Here is a 26,859-nt window from a genome sequence, read left to right as displayed (position 1 = left end):
TACCACAGTAGGAATGATGTTACAATCAACATACTTTTAAACTTCCATCTCAGTTGAAACAATTAACTTTGTATGAGATAGCTTTTGCAGCAAATTTGAAACATAGGTCTTCACTCCGCAGATGGAGGATAACTTCATTGTGAGGACTGTCAAGCATTGGAACAGGTTATCCAAAGAGACTGTATGGTCTCTGTCTTTGGGGCTTTTCAAGACCTTGCTGAGTTAAGTTCTGAGCAAGTTGGTTGGCAGTCAATGACTAAATGACCTTCAGATGTCTCTAGCAATCTGAATTATTCTGTGAATGTCTTTAGTAATGTGTCTTTAGGAAAATAACAGTTTGGGATAATAACAGTTGTTAGCCATTTGAGGTGAAATGTGTATGGTGTGATCTAACGAGGTAATGAGTGAGAATGACTTGGGCACCTTTCTTCAGTTCCCTGTTTTGCTGGAAGCTCTGAGTTAGTCTTCTAGGGTCTGAGAATTAGTGAATCTTCTCAGAAGGGCGGTAATTTATCCTCTTTCTTAGAACATGCTGAGGACAAATTAAAGATTGAAGCAGACTGTGGCACGTGGGTACTAATGGTGATAGATGAGTACTTTAAAGTGAGGGGGGATGATGACATTGTTTGTGATCCAGCTTCTAATTTGACTGTTTCTCTTGCACTGCTGGCATGCCTGTGCTGTTTCTGTTAGCTTTGCTCTCTGAGACTGAGATTAGTCAGATAATGGGTAGCACTGCTGTTCTTTACTTGATCTATTTCTCTATAGCACTTATGATATTACAGAACATCTGTCTGTAGAAGCTAAGAATTTAGTCTTTATTTAGAATATTTATTGGTGCTTTCAAAAAGACCTTCACTTTCAAAACCTACAGGAGAGACAGATTTTTGTTTAAGAAGGAATAGAAACCAAGCTATTTTATTTCTTATTCTTCACAGCTTGCTTTTTAAAATATTAAAAGGTAAGAACACATACAAAACAAAACAAAAATGACCACACCTACTAGCTGCATTTTAAGGTGTGAGTAAAGCTAGTCTTGACCTGTCTTGTTTCTAACTAATGTAATTGCTAAAGCATCTCACAATTGGTTCTGCCTCCTTGGCTATTATGTTGAATTAGGTCTTTGGGAATACTTTGGCCTTTACATAGTTTGGATTCAGGTGGTTATGTCAGAGGAAAGAATGGAAATAAGTTTATAATGACTAACTGTATTCATGTTGCCATTAAAGCAGTTCTGCCCTTCAAAATACCAGTTAAATCCAGTGACTTTTAGAAGTGAGAACAGGTTTATAGAGGAAAAAGTAGATAAGTGGTCAGCCACTCATCTAGACTTTTCCCACAGCCTGGCTTTTCTCAGGTTAGACTTCTGTGATCATGTAAAAGCCAGTGCCTTTTTTGTCCACAGTTCTTATGACTGCAGCAAACAGTCTTGTGGAACTAACCGAGGTTAGGTTTAACCTGTGCCAATCTGTTTAACTGTTTAAAACTTTGTACTAGTACAAGAAGGTGGGATGACACACGTCTGAAGTAGGGACAGTAAGTTGTCTTTTGATGGCCATTTTGACTTACACTAGTTTAAAGTAGTCTCATAACTTCCTTGGTAAATCCTCTTTGCTTCTAAAATGTTTCTTGCAATGGAATATAGAGTCCATGATTCCTATCAGCAAATGCATGTATATTTACTGAATTATCAGACTTATTTATTGATAATTTTTTAAGCGATGGAAATAAAGGATTATAACCGTATTAAAGTATATATTGATGATTGACTTAATTTTGTAGTTAAAGTCTGGATTGTGTGGTTCTGAAAACAAACTAGTGTGATACTTATTGTGACATCAAGATAAGTTATCCTATGGCATGTAGACTGAAGAGCTGAAGGAGAGGCAATACTCAATTAGTAACACAATGGCACAAGCTTTTAGATTTATGTGAACAAATCCACAGGGTGTGGGGATGGATGGCGATTCTTGATGAATCACTGTCAGAGCTGGATTGCCATTAGTGAGTGTAATCTCCTTATTTCATGAGGCTGTCCCTATATCTCAAACTGGGCCGTATCTTTCTTTTCATTTAATAAAATTCATGCCATTTTCTTGCACTGTTACTTGTTTTCAGCTATGTATATTAACAAGATACTTATGTATGACACTCAATAAGTATCTAGGTGCTGTTTTAGACTGACCTAATACAATTTAACCTTAAATGCCTATAGAACATACCTGTAGTTATATATGCTGTACATGAACATGGTTAACAAAGTATTGCAGGACATGGTGCCTTGCGGAAGTTAATTTTAGGTACTGTGCATATTAATAACACAAAGTGAACTTAATTTAAGATTTTAGCATTGCTGTTTTCTGCAGAAAATTTGTTAATAAAGTGAATTGACACTAAATGGAAAATCTGCTCCAGAATTAAAGTTTCAAGAACATTAATTCATAATGTTCCTTATGTGACTTCATTGTAACATTAAAATGAAGATCCTTCCTAAATGGAAAGGAAGGAAAATATTGACTCCTCTTGAAGTGAGGTATTCCATGACTCCATGTTGGCCGCTTTTTGTACAGTAGCACTAACTTACTGATTGTGTGGTACATGACTCTACTACCACTATCATAGAATTACAGAATCATTCAGATCGGAAAAGACTTCTAAGGTGATCTAGTTCAACCTTTAACCTAGCACGGCCAAGTCCAGCATTAAACCACGTCACTAAGCTCTACTTCTACACGTGTTTGGAAGACTTCCAAGGATGGTGACTCAACTACTTCCTTGGGTGGCCTGTTCCAGAACTTCACAACCTTTTCAGTGAATAAATTTTTCATACTATCCAATCTAAACCTCCCGTGGTGCAACTTAAGGCCATTTCCTCTTGTTTTATCAAACTATGATGCTGTTCTTTCTGGAGAAAGGTGTGCTAAACCTCAGGAATGCATTTATGACAACACCCATGTAGCCTTCTGGTTAAGCAAACTGCATGGCAGGCTTTCTTGTTCTTTGTTTTGTGAACCCAAAGCATTGATTGGTCTACTTACCTGATCTGGGGATGGTTTTCATGTTTGCTCAGGATGGCTTGTTTCCACCGAACTGACAGGTATATTATCTTCCTTCCTCAGGGTTGTATGCTGTTCTGTGGAGCAGCTTGGAAAGAAAGATGTGCTACTAAAAGTACAGTGATAGCAAGGGGGAGGGGAAGCAAAAACATACTCCTGGACTTCATTTCTTCTTCTTTTTGATTCCCTCCTCATAAAGCCAAACAGTACAGGAGTGGATGCAACCTTAGGCTGTTCTGCCTTTGCTTCCCTCTTTTGTCTGTGTGCGTGCACATAGAGATAGAGGCGTGGTGGTTTGTTGTGTGGGGTGTGCTTTTCCCAGGGAAATGCTTTTCTCAAGAACAGAGTATGAGAAGGGAAGATGACTTTCACTTATGACTCTCACTGCTGTTCTTTCTTCTCCAACAGTCCAAATTTCCTCCTGTTTTTCAGGCCACTATTTCCTCTTCCACTTCAGAATGGAGGTTGCTGTAAGTGCTCCTCAGAACCTTTATGAAATACAAGGACAAAAAAATGTCTGTTTCCTAAGAATATTCACGAAGTAACTCTTGAATAACCATTTGGTATCTTTTGCATACATAAGGTCAATAATGCTTTGAAAAAGCTAAAGTGTTTTAATAAGGCCATTTCATCCATATTTTCTTCATGGAATAGAAACAAAAACCAAGCCATAATTGTATTTCTTTCAGAGGGCACTATGTCATAGTCTTGGGCAGTGTCATATAGGACTCCTTAGCAGGGGTGAAAACTAAAATGGGAGCCTAGCATTAACAGTGCAGAATATTTTAGTTTCTAGTATGTACATGTAGAACACCAACATATCTTTCTTCAATTGGGTAACAATTTTAAAGGTGTCTTGTTTCTGTCATTCAGATACATGCCAAATTTTAGGAACAAGCTCTACAAACTTCACCTGCAGTGCCAACACAAAGTCTTCACTTTCGAACTACCTTTATGTCTTTATACTGGGACAGTTGCTGCTGGGAGTTGGAGGAACTCCACTGTATACTTTGGGGACAGCTTTTATTGATGATAGTGTCCCGAAGCACAAGTCTTCCCTTTATATAGGTAAGTTTTAAAACTGTTTATAACACATTGTCTGGATAGATCATAGACTACACTGTCTTACAAATTCTTTTATGTACTGACCTCAAGTCTTTCTTCAATTCTTGCTTATATGTCTAAAGTAGTTCTGTAATGCCTAACTGATAGTGTTCTGTAAATGTGAAATTTCTTCAATAGTTACTTTATGGTGTACCATAAGGTCACTTTGTGCACCTCTCCTGTTTTTTCTTATCAGCAACTGAAAGTGATTAAGTGGTTAATATAGCCTCGCTACAAACAACAAGAATTCTGAGTAAAATTTGCTTTCTGTTCTCATAGGTAGTGAAAGCTACTGTATATCAGCCCAATAGCCATACCTTCCTTTATGCTTTATTTGGCTGTCTTCTAACAATGGGCATTCCTGTCTGCAGAGACACTCCTGTACATCATGAGATCAGTGCAGTCCTCCAGCCACATATAAATTTGGCACTTAAGGAGGAAATATTGGAAGTATGCTCCCTTACATGAAAGTAGAATGGAAAGTAAAAGGATTGACTAGAAACATGGAGAATGGGTTTATATCTTACTGTGGGGCTGTTAGGAAAGTGAAGGAATACTAATTCTTTGTAGTAGTTTTTAATCTTTCCAATCAGCATTCTGTGTTATGTGCATTTTCACTGCCTAATTGGTTGAACTTTTAGTGTGTTTTCAGTGGATGTGAAGATGATTTCCCTATTTCACTTAAACTGGTAGAAGTATGTTAGCTGTACTGAAAACTCCCAGAAGGAATTTACAACATCTTAGATGCCTGGGTTGTTTTCCACACTCTGAATGGATATCTAAGGAGGCAAAATTGAAATCTTCAGCTACTTGCAAAGAATTCTTGCTTAATTTTTTCAGGCAAGCCACTTCATTTGATGCAAACAAATTGGCTGGTTGCTTATGTTAAATAACAAAAACAGCTTTTATTTTTGCTGTTTCTCAGTCCTGGGAGAGGAGTCTTGTACATTTTGAGGCTAGTGAAATAAATAGGACAGAAATAGGATTGCCCACATGATTAAGGAATCAAGAAATGACCTGAAAACTCAAGACTTTGCATAGTGTAGAGAAGTAAAACATAACTGGTAGTACAATAAACTGATTCTTGTACAATCTCTGGACACGTGCTGAATATAGGACAGCAGTGTACTCTGGATGCTACATCAAAAAATAGATGAGGAGTGGACAGAAAGCTACACTATGACTAATTCTTTCTTAACTCTAATGCTATGTACCGAGGATTTAAAATATATTGTGTTGCTGTCTTACACAAACCGTCTTGCATCACAAAAAGCCAAAACAAAAAAACCTAAAAGTTTCTGTTAGTATCTGTAAATAGCTGATAACATCTTTGATTAAAAGTTTGCAATTTATAAACTGGTATTTTCATTGTCTTCTGAAAATGGTTGTCTTCTCATGAAGACTGTTTTCTGCTTGCTTAACTGAGGCATTTACATATAGAGCTGGTGAAAAGTTAAGCAGTTCCAAATGATAATTTAAACTGAATGGTCTGTAGGAGGAAATAAGCACCTTTTAAGCTAAGTTTAATATTCTGCTGGAGGAATGTGGACTTATACTCATAGGACCACACTGAATTTGTTATTATTGCTAAAATACAGAAAATGGAATACATTAACTCCATATTTATTCTGACTTACCAGTGTGCAAGTGTTCCTTTCTACCCTCACCTGCCATTACTTCTTGCAAGAGGGCTAAATACTCCTAAAACAGACACTGTGGAAAAAACTGGAAAATCTGGAAAGTCTAGATTCTTCAACCTGGGGAAATGCATAAAATATAGGCAACAAAGATGCATGTCCTACCATTTATTTAGACAGCTCTAGTTTACTGCTACTTGCAAGCCTCTATCTGCAGAGACAGTCCTTCTGCCATCCGTACTAATGTGCTACAAATCTCTAAGCCGAAGAGACAGTTGTGACATCAAGAAAAACATTTTTGTGTTTTAGTACATGAATAAACCTAAGAGTGTTCTTCAGTAGCATGTAGTTACAGCTGCAACATTTTTTCTTCTCTAGAACTGCCAGAAGCTGTTAAGAGCTCTGATTTTATATTCTTAGGCTCACATCAGTAAATTGAGATGCACATGATTGAGTTCTCCGCAAACTCAAGTGGCAGATATTACTTCTGTCAACGGTCTTGTTCTCATCTTGGCAGATCTAAAAAAAAACAACTCTTAACACTCAAACTGTATCTGAATACGTACATTCTTAAATATTGTATGCATGTACTACTGACAACTGATGCTTGTAACAGTTTTAGTTCAGAAAGTTTTTCCACAAGGTAGATTAAATTGTAGGCACAAGATATGCAAAAGGCAACCTAATAATGTGTAAATATATCAGTGAAGTGTCTATGCTACACCTTAGAGTTGCAGCTTTTAATGAGAGCTGCTAATTTTTGTGTTGATGTACAGGTACAAACTATCTTCTGCACACTATACCCTAAGTAATGACACTGGAAGAACAAGCTGATTTCTAGAAAGCATTTGGTCTGAAGTTGATTTCACAGAATTCATAGAATCACAGAATTGTAGGGGTTGGAAGGGAGCTCAAGAGATCATCGGGTCTAACCCCCCTGCCAAAGTTAGTTCCCTAGAGTGGGTTGCCCAGTTAGACGTCCAGACAGGCCTTGAGTATCTCCAGAGAAGGAGACTCAACAACCTCCCTGGGCAGCCTGTTCCAGTGCTCCGTCACCCTCACTGTGTAGAAGTTCTTTCACACATTGGTGCGGAACTTCCTGTGCTCCATTTTGTGGCCATTGCCCCTTGTCCTGTCCCCACAAACAACTGAAAAGAGGTTGGCAAAATCTGTCTCCCACACTTAAGGTATTTATAAACATTAATAAGATCAACAAGATCTTCTCTCTTCTCATCAATAAGATCATTAAGTTCATTAATAAGAACAATAAGATTTAGGGATTCCTTTAAAAGAAGGCTTTAAATATGTATGGTAAATGATGTTTTTTCTCTTCTAGGAATTGGCTATGCCATGTCACTGCTGGGGCCTGCTATTGGCTATGTCTTAGGAGGACAGCTACTTAATGTTTACATCGATATCCAGATCCCAGAAAGGTGAGAAGCCTTCTGTTTTTTATTTTCATTTGCTAATTAGTTGAAGATTTTAATAAGAATTTTCTTCACATGAGGAGAAAGGATTCTTGTTTGGAAGATACCGCATTTTCATGAACTTAACGTAAGGGGTAGGGTGCTGCTATTTCTATTCTGGGGGATAGTTTTCTAGAAAACTTATCAGTTGACAAATAGTCCTGTATTCAGAAAAGTAACATTTTGCGTTATAAAACTGTCCAGACTGACAGCCTCATTTATACTTTCATTTCCTGTATTTTCTGTATTGGTCCTCATACAACTCAGTGATCATCACGATGCTCTCTTAAAGACAGCCTTTGTCAATGCTTTAATATGCTACAGGATCTTGAAAACAAGACCAAATAGTGGTCTTCAAATCAGAATGAATTTGAACAATCAATTGTAAAGCTGTATTTGGTGGAATGTAGTGTTATTATAACAGAGCTGATTAATGTGCTTACTACTCTTTCAACAAATAAGAAATTTAATACATTTAGAAGACAAGAAAATGACAATATTCAAAGGCTTTTGTCATATCTACTATTAGAAAAATAATTCCAGCTTGCTGACATCTGAAATTACTGGCTTGAGTTCATAAATAGTAAACCTACTCTTTGCAAATTATTTTTCCAGTACACAGATAGACCAAGATGACCCACGCTGGCTTGGGGCATGGTGGATAGCATTCCTTGCATGCTTTTTTGCAATTTGGTTTCTAATAATACCATTTTCATGCTTTCCGAAATACTTGCCAGGTAAATGTGTGCTTATTTGGTGTGTTTTTGGGTTTTGTTTTTATTTCTCTTATTTTCTTTATATATTTTGGCTAAAACGTGATTTTATATATATATATATATATATATATATATATATATACACACACATACGTATAGTTTCCAATATGTTGCCTTTAAAATGAGAGGAACTGGCCAGAGTGAGGCTCTTGAAAGTACTGATATGGGGTTGGGGGGGGGAAATACGTATAGTAGGACTGGAAACAGGTAGAGTGTGGAAACTGATGGTCAAAGTTTGAAAGATGCTTGCAGCTAGGCTTCCAGGACTGTGTTCAAAGCTGCGGAGTTAGCACCAAGAATCACAGGTAACACCTATTGACTTAACTCTTGCATTGTAGTCTTGGCTATGGGTAGAATATTAAGAAAGCATGAATCAAAATATCCCAGAGCAGTCTGTTTAAAAATAATACTTTTTCTGCTCAGGCAGAGCCTCTTGGAAAAGCATCTAAAGGAACTTACTTACTATTCATTATGTGGAAGGAGAAATGATGGAGGACAAGGAACAGTGAAGCAAGGAAATGGGGAATTTGAGGATAAAATATTGAATGGCCTTCAGGGTAGCCTGAAATTCTTAGGATACCCTGATAATCTCTTAATACAGCCAAGGCTCTCAAATGGAAGTATGATTCCTTCAGCCACTTCTTTTTTTTCCACAGCAATAATGCATTGATCTTTTTATGGATCAGTACCAATACAATATTCTAGAAGTCTTGAGGTGTCTGAGCTGGCTTTCCCATGGAAAGGAAACATGTATTGTAATGTTTTTTCTGACCTTAAGTCTATGAACACTGCTATTTAAAATTTCTTTGTCAATAAATATGCCCTTTCGTAGGAACAGCAAAAATACAGGCTGAAAAAATCTCTGAAACCCACAATGATGGAAGTGAGGCCCTTGTTGAAACCAAGAATATTGGAAAGAGTTTTAAAGACTTTCCTGTTGCTCTTTTGGTAAGAAAATCTGGAATTTACTAAAACTGATAGTGTTTGGAGAATGAGATTCTTTTTCAGATTTTACATAAGTGTTTATAAAAGTAATTGCTTCTTCATGCTGTGACGGGGAAGTTTCCAGTGCTGTTGAGAACAACATATTACTTCATTTTATTGATGCTTGAGATTGTTAAAGCTTGAAAAGCATATTAGTGAAGCTCATGAAAGTATCTGCTTTGAAGTGGCATTTAGTTTACAAGGTACAACGATGAAATTTCCTGGGTGTTTTGCTAATCTTTCTCCATAGATTCTATTGAAGAATCCAGTGCTTATGAGTCTAATAATAGCTAGTTCTTCGGAAGCATTAGTTGCCACTGGCTTTGCCACGTTTCTACCAAAGTTCATAGAAAATCAGTTTGGAAAGACATCAAGTTTTTCAGCAACTCTTGGAGGTAATGTGTTTTCTTGTTTGCTTTTTTCCTTAATTTTTAAATATTATAGTAAACCAGTTACTGGTGTTTATAGCTCAGGTGATATAGGCTATCTTATATTTATCTGAGACTTTTGTGAAGATATTTATATGAAAACAATAGAAATTCAGTTTTCCACAGCAGAATCAGTCATTTTAATCTATTTATGCCTGTCTGAGGAAAACCTTGGTACTTCACTCATTGAGGGTGCAAATCTGAGTTGTCTGCAGGTTCAGTAAACCTAGTAGTAATATTGAAGGTGGAAATTTCTGTGCAGCTGAAACTGTAACTTACAATTTATTACTCTGTTTTTGGTGAATAGCATTTAATTTTCCTTATTTAAAATCAGCTGAAGGAGCATGAAGCCTTAGTCACTGTAACTTATTCCTATTATCTGATAGGCAGAAGAAATAGGTAGAAAATGGAAGGCTATGAAAAGCTGATCATTGCAGAAATAAATGTGATAACATGAAAAAGCTGCACTAGGTAGGATCACATGAGTAAATGACAATTATTTCTAAAGGATAGCAACCAGATCAAGGCAGAAAGGCAAATGAATACTTGCAATGTGTCAGACTTCCTATTTTTGGAACATCTTGCTACATTACTTCAGCTATATAGTGCTGCAATATAAACATAAGGTAGTTGAAATGCTCTTTGTCCAATAACAATGTGTTCATGAGAGACTTTGAGTGACTTATTCCTCCTCTGGATAGTACTAGTTAATTAGTACTATTGCTACTCAGTCATTGATTCAGGACAATATATCTGCAAGTTTTACATAAAAATAAATTGGGATGCATGCTCAACTGTTAAACATCATTAGACATCATTAGCAGTGATATGGGAAACAGAATGTTCGGTTTTTCCTTTAGACCTTGTTTTAATTTATTTTAATTTGAATTAAATCCAATGTACAGTTTTAAAGAAATGCCTGTGCTAATGTTGAAAGCCAGCTGCACCTGAACGAACATTGATAACATACAGACTAGTTAGTTCAATGACTATTAGCTATTTAAACTCTTTTGACTGTGCATCTGTGGCTGTACAGTTCTGCAAATGTAACAGAAGTGTCTGTAAAACTAGCTATCTCAGCTCAGTGCAAATTACATTGAATAGTGTTTTACTGTAGATTAGCCATACATATAAATACTTGGTTATCTATCTGGAGTCCTAATAGTGCAAAGAGGATAAATACGTATTGATTAATATAGCAAAACTGGCCCACCTAGGTCTTGAAGAACTTGGTTTAAGTTTCTGTAGATGCTTCATTGTCTTGTGCTGCCTGTTGTAATAACAGAACATAATTCTTATTATAAAAAGTTTATAGCACAAATATGTAACAAAAGATGGATGTGAAAAATACTAAGAAGACGTGAATTAGCATTTTCTATTTTCATAAAGCAGCCTACTGGTGTTCAGAGATTCCTGCACAGAATGCATTACGGTTAAGTAATCTAGGTTTGCTGTATTGAACTTTGGTTTTGTACATCTATAAATTACACTGTCAAGCTGAACTTCTGGAAAGAGTAAAGGTAATGTAAGGGTAGAAGAAATGACTTTCAGTGAAACTATTAAATTACTCATGCTGAGAGGTTCTGGTAGGATGGTTTGAAAATGACATCATATGGGCTGCATCTTAAGAGGCAGGTAACTATTGTGATGTTTTTTTGCTTAACGTGAAACTGCTTTCTGAAGTACTTCACTAATTGTCTTGCACTCTTGTGTAATTGCTGGTGTCTTGTTTTTCTCTAGGGCTTGTATTAGTTCCAGCAGCAGCACTAGGCCAAGTCATAAGTGGCATCTTGGTATCCAAGTGCAAAATGGATTGCAAAAACATAATCAAGTTCATGATAGGCACTTGTTCAGTGGCTCTACTGTTAAACACAGTGTTTTTATTTGCTAAGTGTGGGAATGAACCTTTCGCAGGTGTCTCTGAAACATATGATGGGTAAATATATTTTAATGCACTCTTGGGGTTAGTGTTAATGTTTAAAATAAGTTATGTCACAGAATACAAGACTTTTAAAAATGTCATATCACTTTGCCTTGATGTAGGAAAATGAAAGTTTTATAAAAAAAAAAAAAACAAAACTCTAAAACCTTGTTCTTGGATTCTGCATGAAATAGATAAATAAGAGAATGTAAGGATACATAGTACTTAAAATGTTCTGAGCAGACTGGTCCTAGTGGAACTGGAAGGGTGGAGGGATGGGTACCTGCTTCTGTAGCCAGTCTAGTTGTAATAGAAATGGTATAAATTAGAACTAGTTTTCTTTTTGTTTAAAACAGTAACAAGTCTTTTGTGTATTTTTTATTACTCAACTCTTTACAATCTGGGCAGCTCTTTCCTGAAAGGAGTCTGTCTGCACCAGCTTCATGAGGGAGCAGTGAGGGGCACTGCAAATTAAATAGATTTCAGTTTGCAAGCTCTTCCCTAGGAAAAAAAAAAAAATTATCGTAATGTCTAATACTCTGAAGTGAGAGGCAGAAATGTTATGCAAAGGCGATATAGTTTAGTGACTGAAGCAGAATAATAAAATGAGTAGAATAACATCATTAAGAGAAATGACTCAAAATATTTTTGATTAGCATGTATAGGGAGGACTCTTCTAAACAATATGTACTTCTCTATCCCCTAAAGAATACATTTCTCATCAGCAATGAGAATACAATCAATCACTCGTTTCTAGATCTTTATACAAATTATAATAACAGAACTCTAGGATGAATGTTCTTCCTATTCATGTGAATAAAGCTTACTCTGGAAACAAGCGTGGCAGTAGAAAAAATAAGTGACAGTAAAAATGAAGCAAGATTAAAAATCATTATCCTCAAGAACAAGTATGTTTTAAGAGATTGCAATTCTAAGAATTCTTCAGCATCAAATGCACATGATCCTATCACCAGCATAGGCAGTATGTTATATAAAATGTATTATCATGCCTTATTAAGGAATTAACTGTAAGGTTTAAATTCTCATATAGTCTTAACCAGTAAACACTTCTGTAAAGTGAGCAATACTTAAACACAGGAAGAAGAGAGCTAGCTGTGCCAAAACTGACAAGTGGTCAGTTACTCCCTCAATTCATAACACAAAGGCAACTCCAGCTGCTTGAGGATATGCCAAAGAGCCAGAAGATGTGCAAAATACTTCCAAGATGGCTCCAATAACAGAGCATGAGCAGTGTGCTGTGCAGCTGAATGACTAACTTCTCAGTATTTCAATGTTGTCTACCCAAATCCCCCATTTTAGAAGAGAGTTAAGTCACCATAGCACTTCTACAAAGGTAGAATCTGCTCTGTTCCAAAAGGTCCAAATAAATGCCTTTTCACCCAAGTGGAATGGGGGAAGAAGATCTTTCAATTTTGCAGGTGCAATACTATAAAATGCACCATAAAGATGTAGAAGACTGGGGGATGGACAGTGGAATTGGTTTTGTCTCTAAAACAAATGCATGTGGGTAATACTTCTAGGAAAAAATGGTAAACGTCTAATCAACAATTAGGCTTATATGGTTTCTTCACTTGATATTAATCAGGCTTTTTATTGACTAATTTTAAATGAGCATATAATAATAGAATAGTACAGAATAATCAGATCTTACTCATAGAGGCAATGAAGTGCACAAATTTCATAGGATATGAGTTACCAATATTCTTATGTCACATAAACATAACTGGGATATTACATTTTTTTCCCCATAATAGTGAAGAGTGATGTGAAAGACTGACCAGATATTTTTCATGTTTCTCTTTCAGGTAAATGTGAAAACTTTAACTCAGAAAACTTTAGGTTAATAGGTCAGAAATTCAGAGGCCTTGAAGGCAGTAGTGATTGGCTGTCAGGCTTCTGATTCTGCAACAGTTCCTTTTTTTTTTTTATTAAAAGGATACATTCTGTTTAAACTCTGCACAGCACGTTCCTGAAGCCATCATGGCATGCTGTATGTTGATCATGTCTTTATATCAGAGTTATGCACTGTCCTGATGAGTAAAATCTGCTGTATGCATATATGGGAAAAGTATCTTAGAAGGTGTATCACTTGTTTCTGCAGACTTTTTAAGGTGTTAAAAGGATTGGTCCCAGGAAAGTCAGGTAGAACTTTGAGGACAGAGTAGAAATTTAGTGCCATGGTACCTTAACTGTTCCTTTATACTTCATCTAGATGGCAAACTGAATAAAACAAACTTCACACTGGTGACTGGAGGAAAAAAAAAAAAGAACTTGAAAGCCGAAGTTATTACTCATTTTGATTATATCCTTACTACTTGCTATAACAAATGTCATCACAGGCCTTTGAATATGTTGATACTTAAAACATGGCATTGCTTTAGGGTATGAAAAAATGCTAGCAGGAAGGTTGTTGTAGACACTTCAAATCTGTGAAAACTAGGATGTAAACTTGTGGAAAGCTTTTATAGTTACATATTCAGCAAAATAATCAATATATTGCTGATTATTGAAGAGGTTGTACAGGAAATAGCATGTGAAATTATTTATGTTGTGACTAATACATATATATATATATAGTGAATAATTCATAATCATATTGTATATCCAATGTTAATGATCAGCTAGCAAAAGGTACAGCTGAATTGATTTTCATCCTAAGATAAATGCAGTTAATTTGGTTTAAGTTCTGCATAACCTTAGCAGTTATGTAGTTGCAACTGTGTTGCTGTAGACCTTTTACAACAGCTTAGCATTAACCAATCCTGAAATAACTATCCATTCAGTATCCGTTATCACCAATTGTTCAGTTTTATCTAATTCACTGTTACACATTGGATTTTAGTTCTTTCGAGATAAGACCTCCATCAGAGTGAGTAGCACTAATATAGTGCTAGTTCTGAGCTTCCTTTCCATGAAGGAATAAGCAGCTGAAATATGTAGTGGTAATTAAAAAAACTTAAAAGCTTGTGGAACAATAGCCAAGTGTTTCACTTACACAATAGCTTACATATAAATAACATATTAAATAGCATATGCTACTGAACAAATGATTCTGAAAGAATAAATTTTGAGGGTGTTCTGAGAGTTGACTTGGCAACTGATGTAGATGAACTTCTGTGGAGACTTTTGAAGAAATCCTTTATGGCAAACATTCCATTTCTATTGAAAATAGGTTGGTGGTGGTCGTGAGGGAGCATTTGTATGTTTAGTAGCAGAAGCACATGAATATTGGATTACTTCTTAGCTCCAATGTTGATGAACAAAGTATGTTGTTTTTAATAGCCCTCAGTGTTAACTGTGAGTTGTACTATTAAATTAGACTATAAGCAGAATGAATATGTATGGTTTAATCTAGTATGCGCTTCAAGGAAGTGTTTTTGTCACACTTGTTTATCTAGTATTTCCTTAAGCTTGAAGGAACAGAAATTTATGATTTTCTGTTCATTCCCACACATCTATGGGACTCCTTGTTTTGTTTTCTATTACAGAACACACAACCTGAGAGCTGTTAAAGACTTTTACATCCTTATAGTGCTGTGTTTCTCCAGGAAAAAAAAATGATAGAACAAGAATTTCCATTTCATAAGAACCTATGTACATGAAACTCTTCTGTATTCTAATTTTTCTCTGAGAGTACTTCAAGTTTCAGTCCATTTTTTAGGTCAGGGAAGTGAGACATCTGCACATGTGGATAGAGGTCGTATGTTGTCATTCAATTGATCAAATATTTCTAGGCTTGACAAATGTTCTATACTAATAAGGCGCTGTATGAACAAACTAGTGATTAGTAAATTACTTGTGAATTTGCTTATGGTGTACTGGGATGCTTTAAACCAGAGCAAACTGACTCTTGATTCTTCCCTATCTGAAGAATGAGATGTTGAGCCCTACCATGTCACACTCGTACTGCTACAAAACTAAGTACATATGTAGATACGATGTCCCTATATTCCATATGCAGTTTGAATACAATGTAACTAATCAGCTTAATTCCTGGAAAAATTATTTCTGTTCATAGTTTTTATGACCATGTTAAATTCTCTTGAAGGATTCTTACTTTAAGGTAACGAATCTGAAACTTTCAGATTACAGAACAATATTTCAGCTACTGACTCAGAATCCTGTTTTCAGCTGACTGTTTTCAACTGACTGAACTTTTAACCTATGAAGCTTCTGTGCTTATTATGTGCACCACTATTAGAAAATCAAGGTGTTTTTATTTTTTCCAGTTATGCCTTAAGACATAATGTCTTCTCACATCTCAAGTTGACTTTATGTTAACAATATATTGACAACATATTGGGACCACTTCAAATATAGGCCATAGCATAGTTGTACTGGAAGCAAAATGAATAAATCAAGAATGGTTGTAATAAGCAAGTGATAAATTAAACTCTGTTCTTATTTAGTTATTCCCTAAACAGCCAGAGAAGATGTTTTAAGGCTAAGAATTTGTCATGGCAATCCTGCATTTACTGTGTGCAGTCATCTGGGTTCTGGAATAATGTAGATGCCTGCACAACAGGGTTAAAACTTGTAGAAATGCAATGGGTTTGCAACTCGAATCCAAAACAACAAAAAACTTGGAATATGATTAATAGAATAAACGTCACCAAATACTGGGTTTAATCTTGCTGCATTTTTCTTAAACCTTACAACTCAATTTACTCAATTTAATATGTATGTAGGAGAGCGGAGACAGTGGAAGAACTCAGTTGAGACATTGAGTTTTCATCTGTTTTGTGAATGTATTGTGGAGAAATAATGTATGGAAGTAATAATAGCACAAAATAGCTATGTGCAGAATAAATGGGAATTTCTCCTAGAGTTGCATGTAGCTACTAGGAATGTTGGTTTGTTTTTGAACAATTGTGTACATAAATAATCTGAACTAAATATTCTGAGATCTATTATCCTATAAATACTGTATTGCTTATTTACATATCTGCTGGTTTAATTTTTTATTAAAAAGCCTATTTACCTTCCAGAACAGGCATGCTATATAACTTAACAGCACCATGTAATGCTAACTGCAAATGCTTGCGTTCTACGTACTACCCAGTTTGTGGCAGAGATAAAGTCCAGTACTTTTCTCCATGTTACGCAGGATGTACATCATCTCTTCTTACCAACATGAAAAAGGTACTTTATCTTATGCAGGTAGCTGACCTGGTCTGTTTTTGTTTCATACAAAATGTATTAAATGTGGAAAGCATTCTTCCCTTAGTATGCCAGTAAATCACAGTATTTCTGAAACTCAGTGGTAATTACTACAGGAAAAATTGATGCGGATTGGAAGCAAATATTTGTCCGTAGGATGAATGTTGATATGCTTCTCACTTGTGCGGTGTCGCTTCTGCTAAACTTTCTATTCTGAAAATACATCAAACCTGAGTTTACTTTGAATAAAGGTGGCAGTAAGAAAAATAGGAATCAGCAACTGCCTTGACATAAGCTGCAGTACTTACCTAGATCTTTAAGCATAATATGTTTATTGCATGCATGGCAATCCGTGTGTCTGCAAACCTTGAATGTCAGTTTGCTCTGGTGGTATGCCATGAATGCGGTAAGCTAAAGCCATGAAAGTGGTGGTTATTATCTAGACTTTCCAGAATTGAGTCTTCTGCGCCTGTCTGTTTTGCACTAGTCTCTACTAGCACAAGAAACTCTTGAGCAGGGTTGTAGGCAGATAAGTCTTTAAAATGTAGGCAAGAAAAGGATGATGGTGACTACTTTCTGGTGGATGACTGAACACTTTAAATTCTACTTTTTTTTTGAAAACAAACTTGAGTGGATTTAAATGAAGAACCTGAAACTATCCCATTTGTTAACATCCTTACAAAAGGAATTCATTACTTTTGTTCTTTTCCACTTAAAAGATCTCTACTCAAAAACTTTCCTGTCAAGTACAGCCTGCTGTGAAAACCAGCTTCTTTATAACCAAGACTATAGAGACAGATGACCTGAGACTTTCTAGCTCTCTGAAGAATGTGGACTGTTGCAGTTTTTAGTTTGTTCTCCTGCTGTAACTGGATAATTTTTACTAAGCCCGAAGAATGTGGCTTAAGGAAATAGTGGCATAAATAGATTTGAATCTAAAGAGTGACACTGTTTTAGCGTAACAATTTTTTTTGTAGTTAAAGTTGCTTGGAGTAAAACTTTTCAATTGAACAGAAATAATCAGCAGCTTTGTTTAATAAGGTAACAGTTAACACCAGCTAACTTCAGTACTGGAAAAACACTTTCTGAGAACCATGTTAGAGATGGTTTGTTGTAAGGGAACTTCAGCTTTTGTCAATACTTTGTTTAGAAGTGAAACATTGCAAATGAAACATTTCTTTCATCTGGAGAAACAAAAAAAGGGACACTCTAACCAGTGACACCCTACATGGCGTTTATAATATTTGTGAGGAGATTTGTTTGAAAATTGTATACTTTCACAATTATATGTAAAAATAAAACTAGGTTTGAAGACTCTGAAGCTTGCCCCTTCCTAATTATAAACAATGTTTGGTGCTGATTACCTTCACTGATGGATAATAGGACTTGAGTGTGAAAGCTAGCTTTTCAAGTTTTATTTTGCTGGTCTTGCATAATGTCATGTATTGCATATGACTGTGGCTCTAGCTGTAGGATCTGCCTTTAGCTTTATGCCTCTTATGTTTGTCTCAACTTGTTACACAAAAATAGACTGTCACTGTCTTTTTATATCAAAAAACAGACATAGTTGCTGTTCAGGTGAGCCGGATCAGTCAAGTTGTGCTGAACCGGTTTTAAAAATGAGGGTTACCTGTTATCTGATCATGAGGAAGTAGACTGTTTCCCATACTGTAAAGTAAGTTTATTTTCCTAGTATTCAGTGGGATGCAGACATACTGAACATCTACAATGTTACTGTCACTCTTTGTTGCTCTTAGGGCTAAATTTTGTTTTACAAATTATTTGTAGGCTTACTACAACTGTTCCTGTATTGGGAAGCCGAAAAGAGAAAATGGTTCAGAAGACATTCTCTATGAAGCTATCCCTGGGAAATGTCCAACACGATGCACAGTTTTACCTTTATTTCTGATCTTCTTCTTTTTTGCTGTTGTTTTTACATTTATGGCTGTTACTCCAACAACTGTGGCCATTCTCAGGTAAGTTTTTGGGCTCAGAGGAAAAAAGCATTTTAGTGAAAACTGTGATCAGTGAAATCTAATTCATTCTGTTTTGGAGTACGGATGCAATGTGCAAGGGGATTTCCTGTTACCTTATTTTGTGCATAAGGCAGGCAGTACTTGAAGCAGAGGACAGTCATGTCACTGTTTACTATTTCTATAGTTACATTTGCTTAGCAGATACTCTTTGAATTTGTAAAAATAACTTTTTCCAACTTGTAGCAAAAGTAAAAAGCTCCCTTTTTCATGAGAGCACTCTTTTGGCTGCTTTTCTGAAAAGAATAAAGAGTAAATATGCCATGTGCTTGGATGAAGAAAGTATTCAACTACCCTGTGTACGTAGTTCCAGTTTTTCAAAATTTACCAATAAAATAAAACAGTAAATAGGTGCTTAATTCTCACTCCTTGACTCCTATCTCAATTGGGTTCTGATGTACAAAATTGTACTGACAGGAACTGTAGACTACCTATCATATTAATGTTGTAATAGGGGGATTCTATGACAGTCATTAATATAAAATCTGACAGCATGTATGTGTCTTAACTGCTGGCTTGGCTGCTTTTCAGATCCCTAACACTCTAACATTCATATGCATGAAAGCTAGATATACTTTTTTAGTGGAAGTGGAGCTGTTTCACTTTGTTGAAATGTGACTTGTACCTCCAATATTTGTGGAGAGAAAATATTCGTGATGAATAGACGTGCATACTGATCACATGATGCTTGGGTGAGGGGGAGCTGTTATTTTTTTGTCAGGTTTCAGGGTGGGGGTGGGATGAGGAATGATATTCTGCAACTTTACTTTGTAGTAATCTCCTGGTTAGGGTTGGTGTAAACCTGGGCTTAAGAATTTGTCCTGTTAGTCTGGCTACAGAAAAGTTACATGATCCTCAGAATTGAGCTGACAATTTTATTCTGTTAATTCTAAGCAGTAACATTTGGAATTTGGAATCTTTTATATAAGCTGAAATGCTGAAACAGTTTCTGATGAGGACTGTAGAGCAGTTTAAAAGTTGAAATAATTTAAATAGCTAAATGTGAGTTAAATGACTATAGCATATTCTATCTCTTCAGCAAGCTTATTCTGTACACATTGAAGTGTAAATCTAGGTGTTTGTGACAGTATTCAAGTGCTAGAAATAAACACCCACACTATGCAAGACTGCTCATTCTCCTACCTGTGTTTGCCCTTATGGGTAAGGGAATCCTAACAGTGGCTAGTGCTAACTGCTCATTTTAGATGAAATACTTCAATATACATGCTGCAGTATGAGTAAACAAAATGCTGCAGGAACTTAGTTCTGTAAAAGAGGTAGATCAGGTTGTGTTAATCTTTGTATAGTATCTTTAAGACATTATCAGGATAAAATGTTTGCTGCTAAGGAAATATCTGAAAGAAATGGATAGGAGGTAAATTTTACTAGTTGTTATGTTAGAAATGATATTGACTTCTATAAGATAGTCACCCAACCTTATAATTAATCACTTCTGGCCTATGTAAAGGTTTTAAGGGTGTTGTGCTGTAGCCTAGTCTCAATTACGTATTGCTTCTTCACGCACAGTAGCTCAGGACTAACATTCTGGCACTGTCCTTAAAGTTGTTTAAACGGTTGTTCTGTGGAGATGTTCAACAGTGTATCAGGGTGCTGCTACTAAACTAGATTTTTACTTAGATTGTTTTGTTAAACTAGTTTAATTTCTGTTCCTTTAACCTTTTATAGAAATTGCTTTTATATTTATATATATAATATTCATTGGTCAAAGAATCTCAAAGTCCTTTAGTTATTTGTTCTGCACACAGGATTTCTAAAACCCTGTGAAAAGAATATATTAAGCTAAAACATATTCGGTGAGGAATATAGCTGAGAAATGGAACAGTTAAAACTTGTTTTCTCTATTACATTGTGTCTTGTGTACAGATGTGTTCCAGATAAACAGCGTTCATTTGCTCTTGGAGTACAGTCAGTATTTCTACGACTACTGGGTATGACTTTCTTGTTGAAACTCCTGTTTCTCAGTCTCCTTTTGACATTTTTCTAGACTTCAACGTGATGTATTAAGAAGTTTTCAGAAGGGTGTGTAGCAGCCTTTTGTTGGCTTAGAAAATGTACTTGTTAGAAGGCAAATGCAATCAGAATTCAAATTCATTTTAAATAGGGATGCATGTCCATTTTAGCCTTTCTTGTTATTATATGCAAGAACAAAATGTCAGTAAATGTCATTCTTTCAGCAAAAGGTACCTTCTGTCACTTTCTCCAAAAGGAAGCACACTCTAAAGGTTGATGGAAATTTTACTAAGAGCTTGAACTGCCTGCAGCGACTGTAGTTAAAGAAGGCAGCAACTAACAGCATTACTGATAAGATATTTATGCTATAGACTTAATGGATCATGCAGGGACCCTAGATAGAGGACTTGTAGTGATGACATAGCTGCATGTTTCCTCAAGAACAGCTTAGGCATTGAGCAGGTTAGGTAGACATGCAGTGATGTACCTCAAGCGTTTATAGTAAAACTGGCTATAACTGGATGCAAACCACCTGTGATTTATAAAGCATTGTTGTGATAAAAATCACACAAATGTAGTGAATTCTAAGCAGGAATAATATTAAATGACATTCATTCTACATGAAATTTTTCCTAGAAGCTTGACTACATCAGAGTAATGGGAAAATAATACATAATTGAACACATTAACATAACAATATTTTGTTCCTCTGTATTTGGAACAGGTTAGTGTGTGTTACACAAAGGGACTTTCTTTTCCTTCCATTAAAATCCTACTTCAATAATTACCTGTTTTATCCCCTAATGTTAATTACACTTTTCCAATGAAAACTGAAAAAGTTATGAAAAGCTCAAGTCTTTGAAAAAACTTGCTTGGTAAAGCTGGAGCTGTACATATAACAAATTCTGTGCATCCTATTTATTCACTGAGATCAGTTGAAGAGACGCTTGCTATGTAATTAATACAAGCATTTTAGCTGAAGTCATGGGGCTTACCTTTAGTGTGTGGCTCTCCCACCTTATCTTCCCCACCAGCTTGACGCTTCACAGTATGCATTAAGATCAGGTAAGACTATTCCAAACACTTAACATTTCAACATGTTGCCATGGTTTTTTAGGTACTATCCCTGGACCAATTTTGTTTGGTGTTGCAATAGATAACAGTTGTACTCTGTGGGATATTGATGAATGTAAAACTAAAGGAGCCTGTTGGGTGTATGACAATGAAAGAATGGCGTATCTGCTGATGGGCATAAGTAAGTGACTTCTTTATATTAAACACATGTACAGGGTAATATGCTGACCTTGACTCTTAGGAGTTGTTTTAAAACAACATTCAACTTTTGTTGTCTTAGCAGTGGTCTTTAAAGAAAACAGCATCAGCAATAACAAAAACCTTTGTTTTCCATAAACAGAAAAAGCAAAATACTGGGGGAAGGAGCAAGACTCCACTAACTGGTTCTAAAAAAAAGCCTATATAAAAATTTAATCACAATACAAAATTGTTTTACTTTTCAAGTCTCTTTTTTTATTGTCACACTTTATTTACTGAATTTTAAGGGCTTAGTACACATCTCGGTCTTAAGCTGTCAGCAGGCCAAAATAGTTAAGGTGTAAGAGGAACTCACTCTTTCCATATTTCATTTCTTTTTATTCAATTAACAACATGAAAATCTCTGAACAGTAGACAAATTTTTTTTCCAACTTGTCTAACAAGCTGCTCCTTTCAAGTGTATGTATGTCTTGGGGAGGGAAGGCAGGCTAAGCTTACATTTGTGATAAATGCAGTTGTCATATCTTCTAGTAATTGTAGTACTTAAAGTGCATAAACTGAACTGCTAGCATCTAATCTTTAAACTGAAAAATCAAAAATCTTAACTTCAGGTTTCAGTATCTCTCAGGTATATTTCAGTGATAGAATATAATCCCACCCAAAGTTGGTCAAAACACCAGTCAGCACCACTGGTGGGTAAGTTGAATAACTTTTTAAGATAGCTGAGGAAGAATACTTATCAGGCCTGTTGTACATGGACAGTTCTAGTTTGTGGCAAATAGAATACTGACGCAACAAAGAACAGTAGTGAAGCAAGAAATAAGGAAGACTTGCACTTTAGGCTAGAATGGGGTGAAGAAATACAGAACTGAAGTAATGGCAATAGCAGCTGCTGTAAGCAAGAACCAACAGGCAGACGCGAGGTCTAAAGTCAGTTGAAATACTGACTATACCTGCCTTTTGCTCATCTAAAACACACTGAAATTCATAGTATCAATTAAAAATTCAATTAAAATCTTACAGTATAATTCAATGTGTGAAACTTTATGAATAGCTGAAATGTTTTTGTCTCAACATTGAAGGATTCTTGTATTCTTTGCATTCAGGTGCTGCTTGCAAAATCATCACAATCATCTTTGTGATCATGGCAGTATTTTTGTATAAGCCTCCACAAACAAGTCCAGCCCTGTCACAAAAGGATTCAGAAATGGTGGCTGCTATACACACATAAATTGTGAGCAAATCAGGGAGTTTCAAAAGAAGCCAATAAGAGAAAGCACTGTTAAGACACTTATACCAAAGTTCTTGTACAACATTAAATATAAAATATAATATTTAATTCTTGAACTTTAAACTATTTATGAATGTGTATAGTGTTCTTTAATTTGTTGAATGTGATATTTAGTATTCCATTCTGTATATCCAAAAAAAGCCCTTACATTTCTAGTCTAATTTTGAATGTTGAAGCGAAACAAGGTAGAATATTCCAATCAACAAATGGCAAAAATGAGCTGAACTGGACTGACAGTGAGTCACATTTTCCCTGTTTATATAGTAATAATACTTAAGGGAGGAACTCTACTGGGAGAAAATGTGGAACTTGATACGTTAAAGGGAACTGTCAATGTTTAAAATGGGGATTATTTTTATGTGCACATTGCCTGGGCTAGTACTTCAGATATGGATTTTGACTGTAGATACACTTGGGAGCATGCAAGTATGGACATGTTTTAAATATTTTTACATGTTATCCTAATGGCATTAATTCACTTTTTAGTATTTGTAGAAAACTGTAAATAGTTATAGGTAGCTGCATTTTTGACAGCAGTGTTTGTTAATTTAAGTGCTTTAGTTTCTATTTGAAATATATACAGAAAGTTGCTGTCAAGCTTCTTTCTTTAGGGAATGTCAACATTTTTCTATAAACTTTGAAAATAAAACCTATTTTCTTAAACTTCTGCGTATGTTGTGTCACTTCTATGTGAGTGAGTTGAGAAGCCTAGGAGTCAAAGAAACAAAAAGCTGGAAAACAGCAAATAAGTATACCAGCATCAGAAGCAGGAAAACATGACTTTAGTTATCCTGTTGACTTGTTTACTGCATACTATTAAAGCTCTTTCTGTTTCACGTGACAGATGTGACTTAGCCACTCTTACTGGGTATTAAACTGCATTGCCTTCTGCTGAAATACCATTCAATATTGATTGGGTTGTTTTAATAAGCAAGATATTCTCTGCACTTGCTTTAGTTAATGTGAACCAACTATCTTGTGCACTGGTAGTGCATGCCAGTTTTATGTAGTGATGTGTACCCATCTTCTGTGTTTACATGAACTCTGCTTATTGACTCCACCGAAACTTCAAACAAGTACTACAACAAAGTTTTGTAGCAAATAAGTCATATTTCATCTGTCTCTCCAAATGTAGTACTTAAACTAGGCAGATGTAAGTAGACAGCTCAAGAGAATCCTGCAGAGTTATTCAGATAGAGCTGTTCAAGGGGGGAGGAGGAGAGGTTTGAGCGGAAGATGATTATACAACCTTAAAGCACAAGACTTCATCTTTTTAAGACAGGAGAAAAGTGGTAGAAGACAATTGAACTTAGGCTTTCTCTAGTTGAAAAATTCCTGATAACACAGCTGCCTTATGAATGGACTTCCACTGAGGTGGCTAACTTCCCTTGAACAAACTAGTGGTCTTCAAAGTTTGGGAATATGGCCTAAAACTTTGAATTTGCTTTCCAGCTCTGAGTTTCTTCATATGAGGCATAGGAAATTACTTAATAGTAGTAAAGATGTGTAGTATGGTAGCTAAACTGGCGAACTTTCTTCTCTTGGTCTGACTTCAGATGTGAGATCATAGTTTACAGTTTCTACTGGTTATCATGGTTGGGTGTATTACAAAATTTGTTGGGCAGAGCAACAGGACCTTCCTCTTCTGAGGAAGTTATTAACACTCTTAGTTGCTCTCAGTTGCTATGGGGGTGGTTATTTGGGTGGATAAGGAAGGAAGTATTGCTGTGGTGTAAACTTACAGTTAAGGTTAAAGGCTGTTGCAACTTAGAATTTAACTTTTGACTTGCTAAGTATAACATGGGCTAGTTAGGAAGACCAGCACAATAGATAGAAGGGAGACAAAATACATAGAACTGGGTAGATTTACTCATTTACCTTGTATCATAAAAACATTAAATTCTCAGACAGAGGTAGATAGTGTGTTAAAGGTTTTACTAAATAGAGGTAAATGTCACAGATGAGCTGACAAGGTCTGTCTTTGATATTTAGATGGGTGGTGGATTGAAAAACTGTCCCAGATAATGGGATTAGAGTGTACTTTCAGCAACATCATAGATACTACAAAAGTATGATGGGCCATCCAGGGGTACCATGACAAGCTGGAGAAATGAGTACACAGAAACCTCATGAAGTTAAATGAAGGGAAGGGCAAAGTTCTGCACCGGGGGAGGAACAGTCCCAGGTGAGAATGTACAATATAGGCTAACCACCTGGAAAACAGTTCTGCAGTGAAGGTCCTTGGTCCTATGATAGGCAAGGTGATGAAGAGGCAGCAGTTGCACACTTTCAGCAAAAAAAAAAAAGCCAACAAGGTCATAGGCTACATTAAGCAGAGCACTGCTAGCATTTTAAAATCTACGCAACACTGGTGAGGCTGTAGCGCTGTCTAGTTTTTGGTTCTTCAGCCCAGGAAAGTTGCAAAATTGATGGAGCAAGTGTGCTGCAGGCCTATGAAGATGGCTAAAGACCTGTAGCATCTTTCATATAGACAGGCTGAGAGAGCTGGGGATGCTCTTGGCATGGAGAAGAGAACGCTCAGGGGTATCTTACCAACATGTACAAATATCTATCTGGTGGCAGGGAATGAAAAGGAGGAAGCTGAACTTATCTCAGTAGTGCCCAATGGACTGGACAAGAAGCAATGGTCACAAACTCATGAACAAACTCATGAAGTTCCATTGGAACTGTAGAGGGATTGTGTGAGAAGACTTTGGTAGCAGGGGGCTACAGGGGTGGCCTCTCTGAGAAGAATCCAGCAGCTGCTCTATGTTACATAAGGGCCAGTTTCAGCTGGCTCCAAAGGGACCCGCCACTGCCCAGAGCCGAGCCAATAAGAGATGCTGTTTGGGCCTCTGTGAGAGCAGATTTAAGAAAGGGAAGAAACAAAAACAAACAAAAAAACACTGTTGCACAACAGCAGTTGGGAGAGAGGAGTAAGAAGCAGCCCTGCAGCCCCCAAGGTCAGTGCAGCAGGAGGGCAGGAGGTGCTCCAGGCAGGCAGCAGCAGTTCCCCTGCGGCCTGTGCAGGGAGAGGCCCCTGGTGGAGCAGGCTGTCCCCCTGCAGCCCATGGGTCCCACACGGAGCAGATCTCCACGCTGCAGCCCCCCCGTGGAGGAGCCCCCGCTGGAGCAGGTGGATGTGGCCTGGAGGAGGCTGCGGCCCATGGAGAGCCCCCGCAGGAGCAGGCCCCGGGCCGGAACTGCAGCCCGTAGAGAGGAGCCCACGCAGGAGCAATTTTATTTTTTTACTATGTGGGCTGTGAAACATTGGAACCGAGTGCTCAGATGTTGTGGAGTCTGCATTCATGGAAGTATTTAGAACCCAATTTGACGTGATCCTGGATAACCTATGCCAGCTGACCTTCCTCAGTCAGGGGAGTTGGACTAGATGATCTCATGAGGCCCCTTACTTGGTTCAGTGATTCTCTGAAATAGTTATTGTGGCCTTTGTTCCCCATTCTGTATGATGTGTTAGTTCTTTAACTTCTGTATGGGTTCTGGCAAGGGAAGACCTATTTGTTATTGAACAGTTGTTTTTTTTTTTTCCCTGGCATATGTATATATCAGCTTGTACATCAAATTCAAATATGTTCATAATCTAACACTATGTGTGTGTCCTGCTAGGTGATAATATTTCCATTCATGCTAACACTGTACTCCTGATCAACAAAACATTTCAAACAGCAGTTAACAGCCTTCTGTGATTTATATTTGCTCTGTGAACTCCTGTTTAATG

At 36.6% G+C, this 26,859-nt stretch overlaps 1 protein-coding gene across 4 annotated transcripts in view; it reads left to right on the top strand.

Annotated features, from left to right (window-relative positions):
- The window catches only part of SLCO4C1 (solute carrier organic anion transporter family member 4C1), an 87,215-nt gene that overhangs the window by 9,326 nt on the left and 51,030 nt on the right, over window positions 1–26,859 (top strand). For 2 of the 4 annotated variants that reach the window (XM_050716293.1, XM_035570019.2), the window contains exons 3-13: window positions 3,930–4,124; window positions 7,134–7,230; window positions 7,879–8,000; window positions 8,872–8,987; window positions 9,274–9,418; window positions 11,192–11,387; window positions 16,382–16,535; window positions 18,342–18,529; window positions 20,471–20,535; window positions 21,675–21,812; window positions 22,936–23,780. In XM_050716293.1, coding sequence (XP_050572250.1) covers window positions 3,930–4,124; window positions 7,134–7,230; window positions 7,879–8,000; window positions 8,872–8,987; window positions 9,274–9,418; window positions 11,192–11,387; window positions 16,382–16,535; window positions 18,342–18,529; window positions 20,471–20,535; window positions 21,675–21,812; window positions 22,936–23,060 — 1,541 coding nt within the window. In that variant the 3' untranslated portion in view covers window positions 23,061–23,780. Of the gene's footprint in view, window positions 1–3,929; window positions 4,125–7,133; window positions 7,231–7,878; window positions 8,001–8,871; window positions 8,988–9,273; window positions 9,419–11,191; window positions 11,388–16,381; window positions 16,536–18,341; window positions 18,530–20,470; window positions 20,536–21,674; window positions 21,813–22,935; window positions 23,781–26,859 lie in introns of those variants that run through there. The other 2 variants (XM_050716294.1, XM_050716295.1) reach the window with 2 other exon arrangements.

This window comes from Cygnus atratus, chromosome Z (genome assembly GCF_013377495.2).
Source record: "Cygnus atratus isolate AKBS03 ecotype Queensland, Australia chromosome Z, CAtr_DNAZoo_HiC_assembly, whole genome shotgun sequence".
In the NCBI taxonomy this organism is placed as follows: domain Eukaryota; kingdom Metazoa; phylum Chordata; class Aves; order Anseriformes; family Anatidae; genus Cygnus; species Cygnus atratus.
The sequence above is the reverse complement of the archived record's forward strand: the minus strand, read 5'-3'. Positions and strand labels throughout refer to the sequence as shown.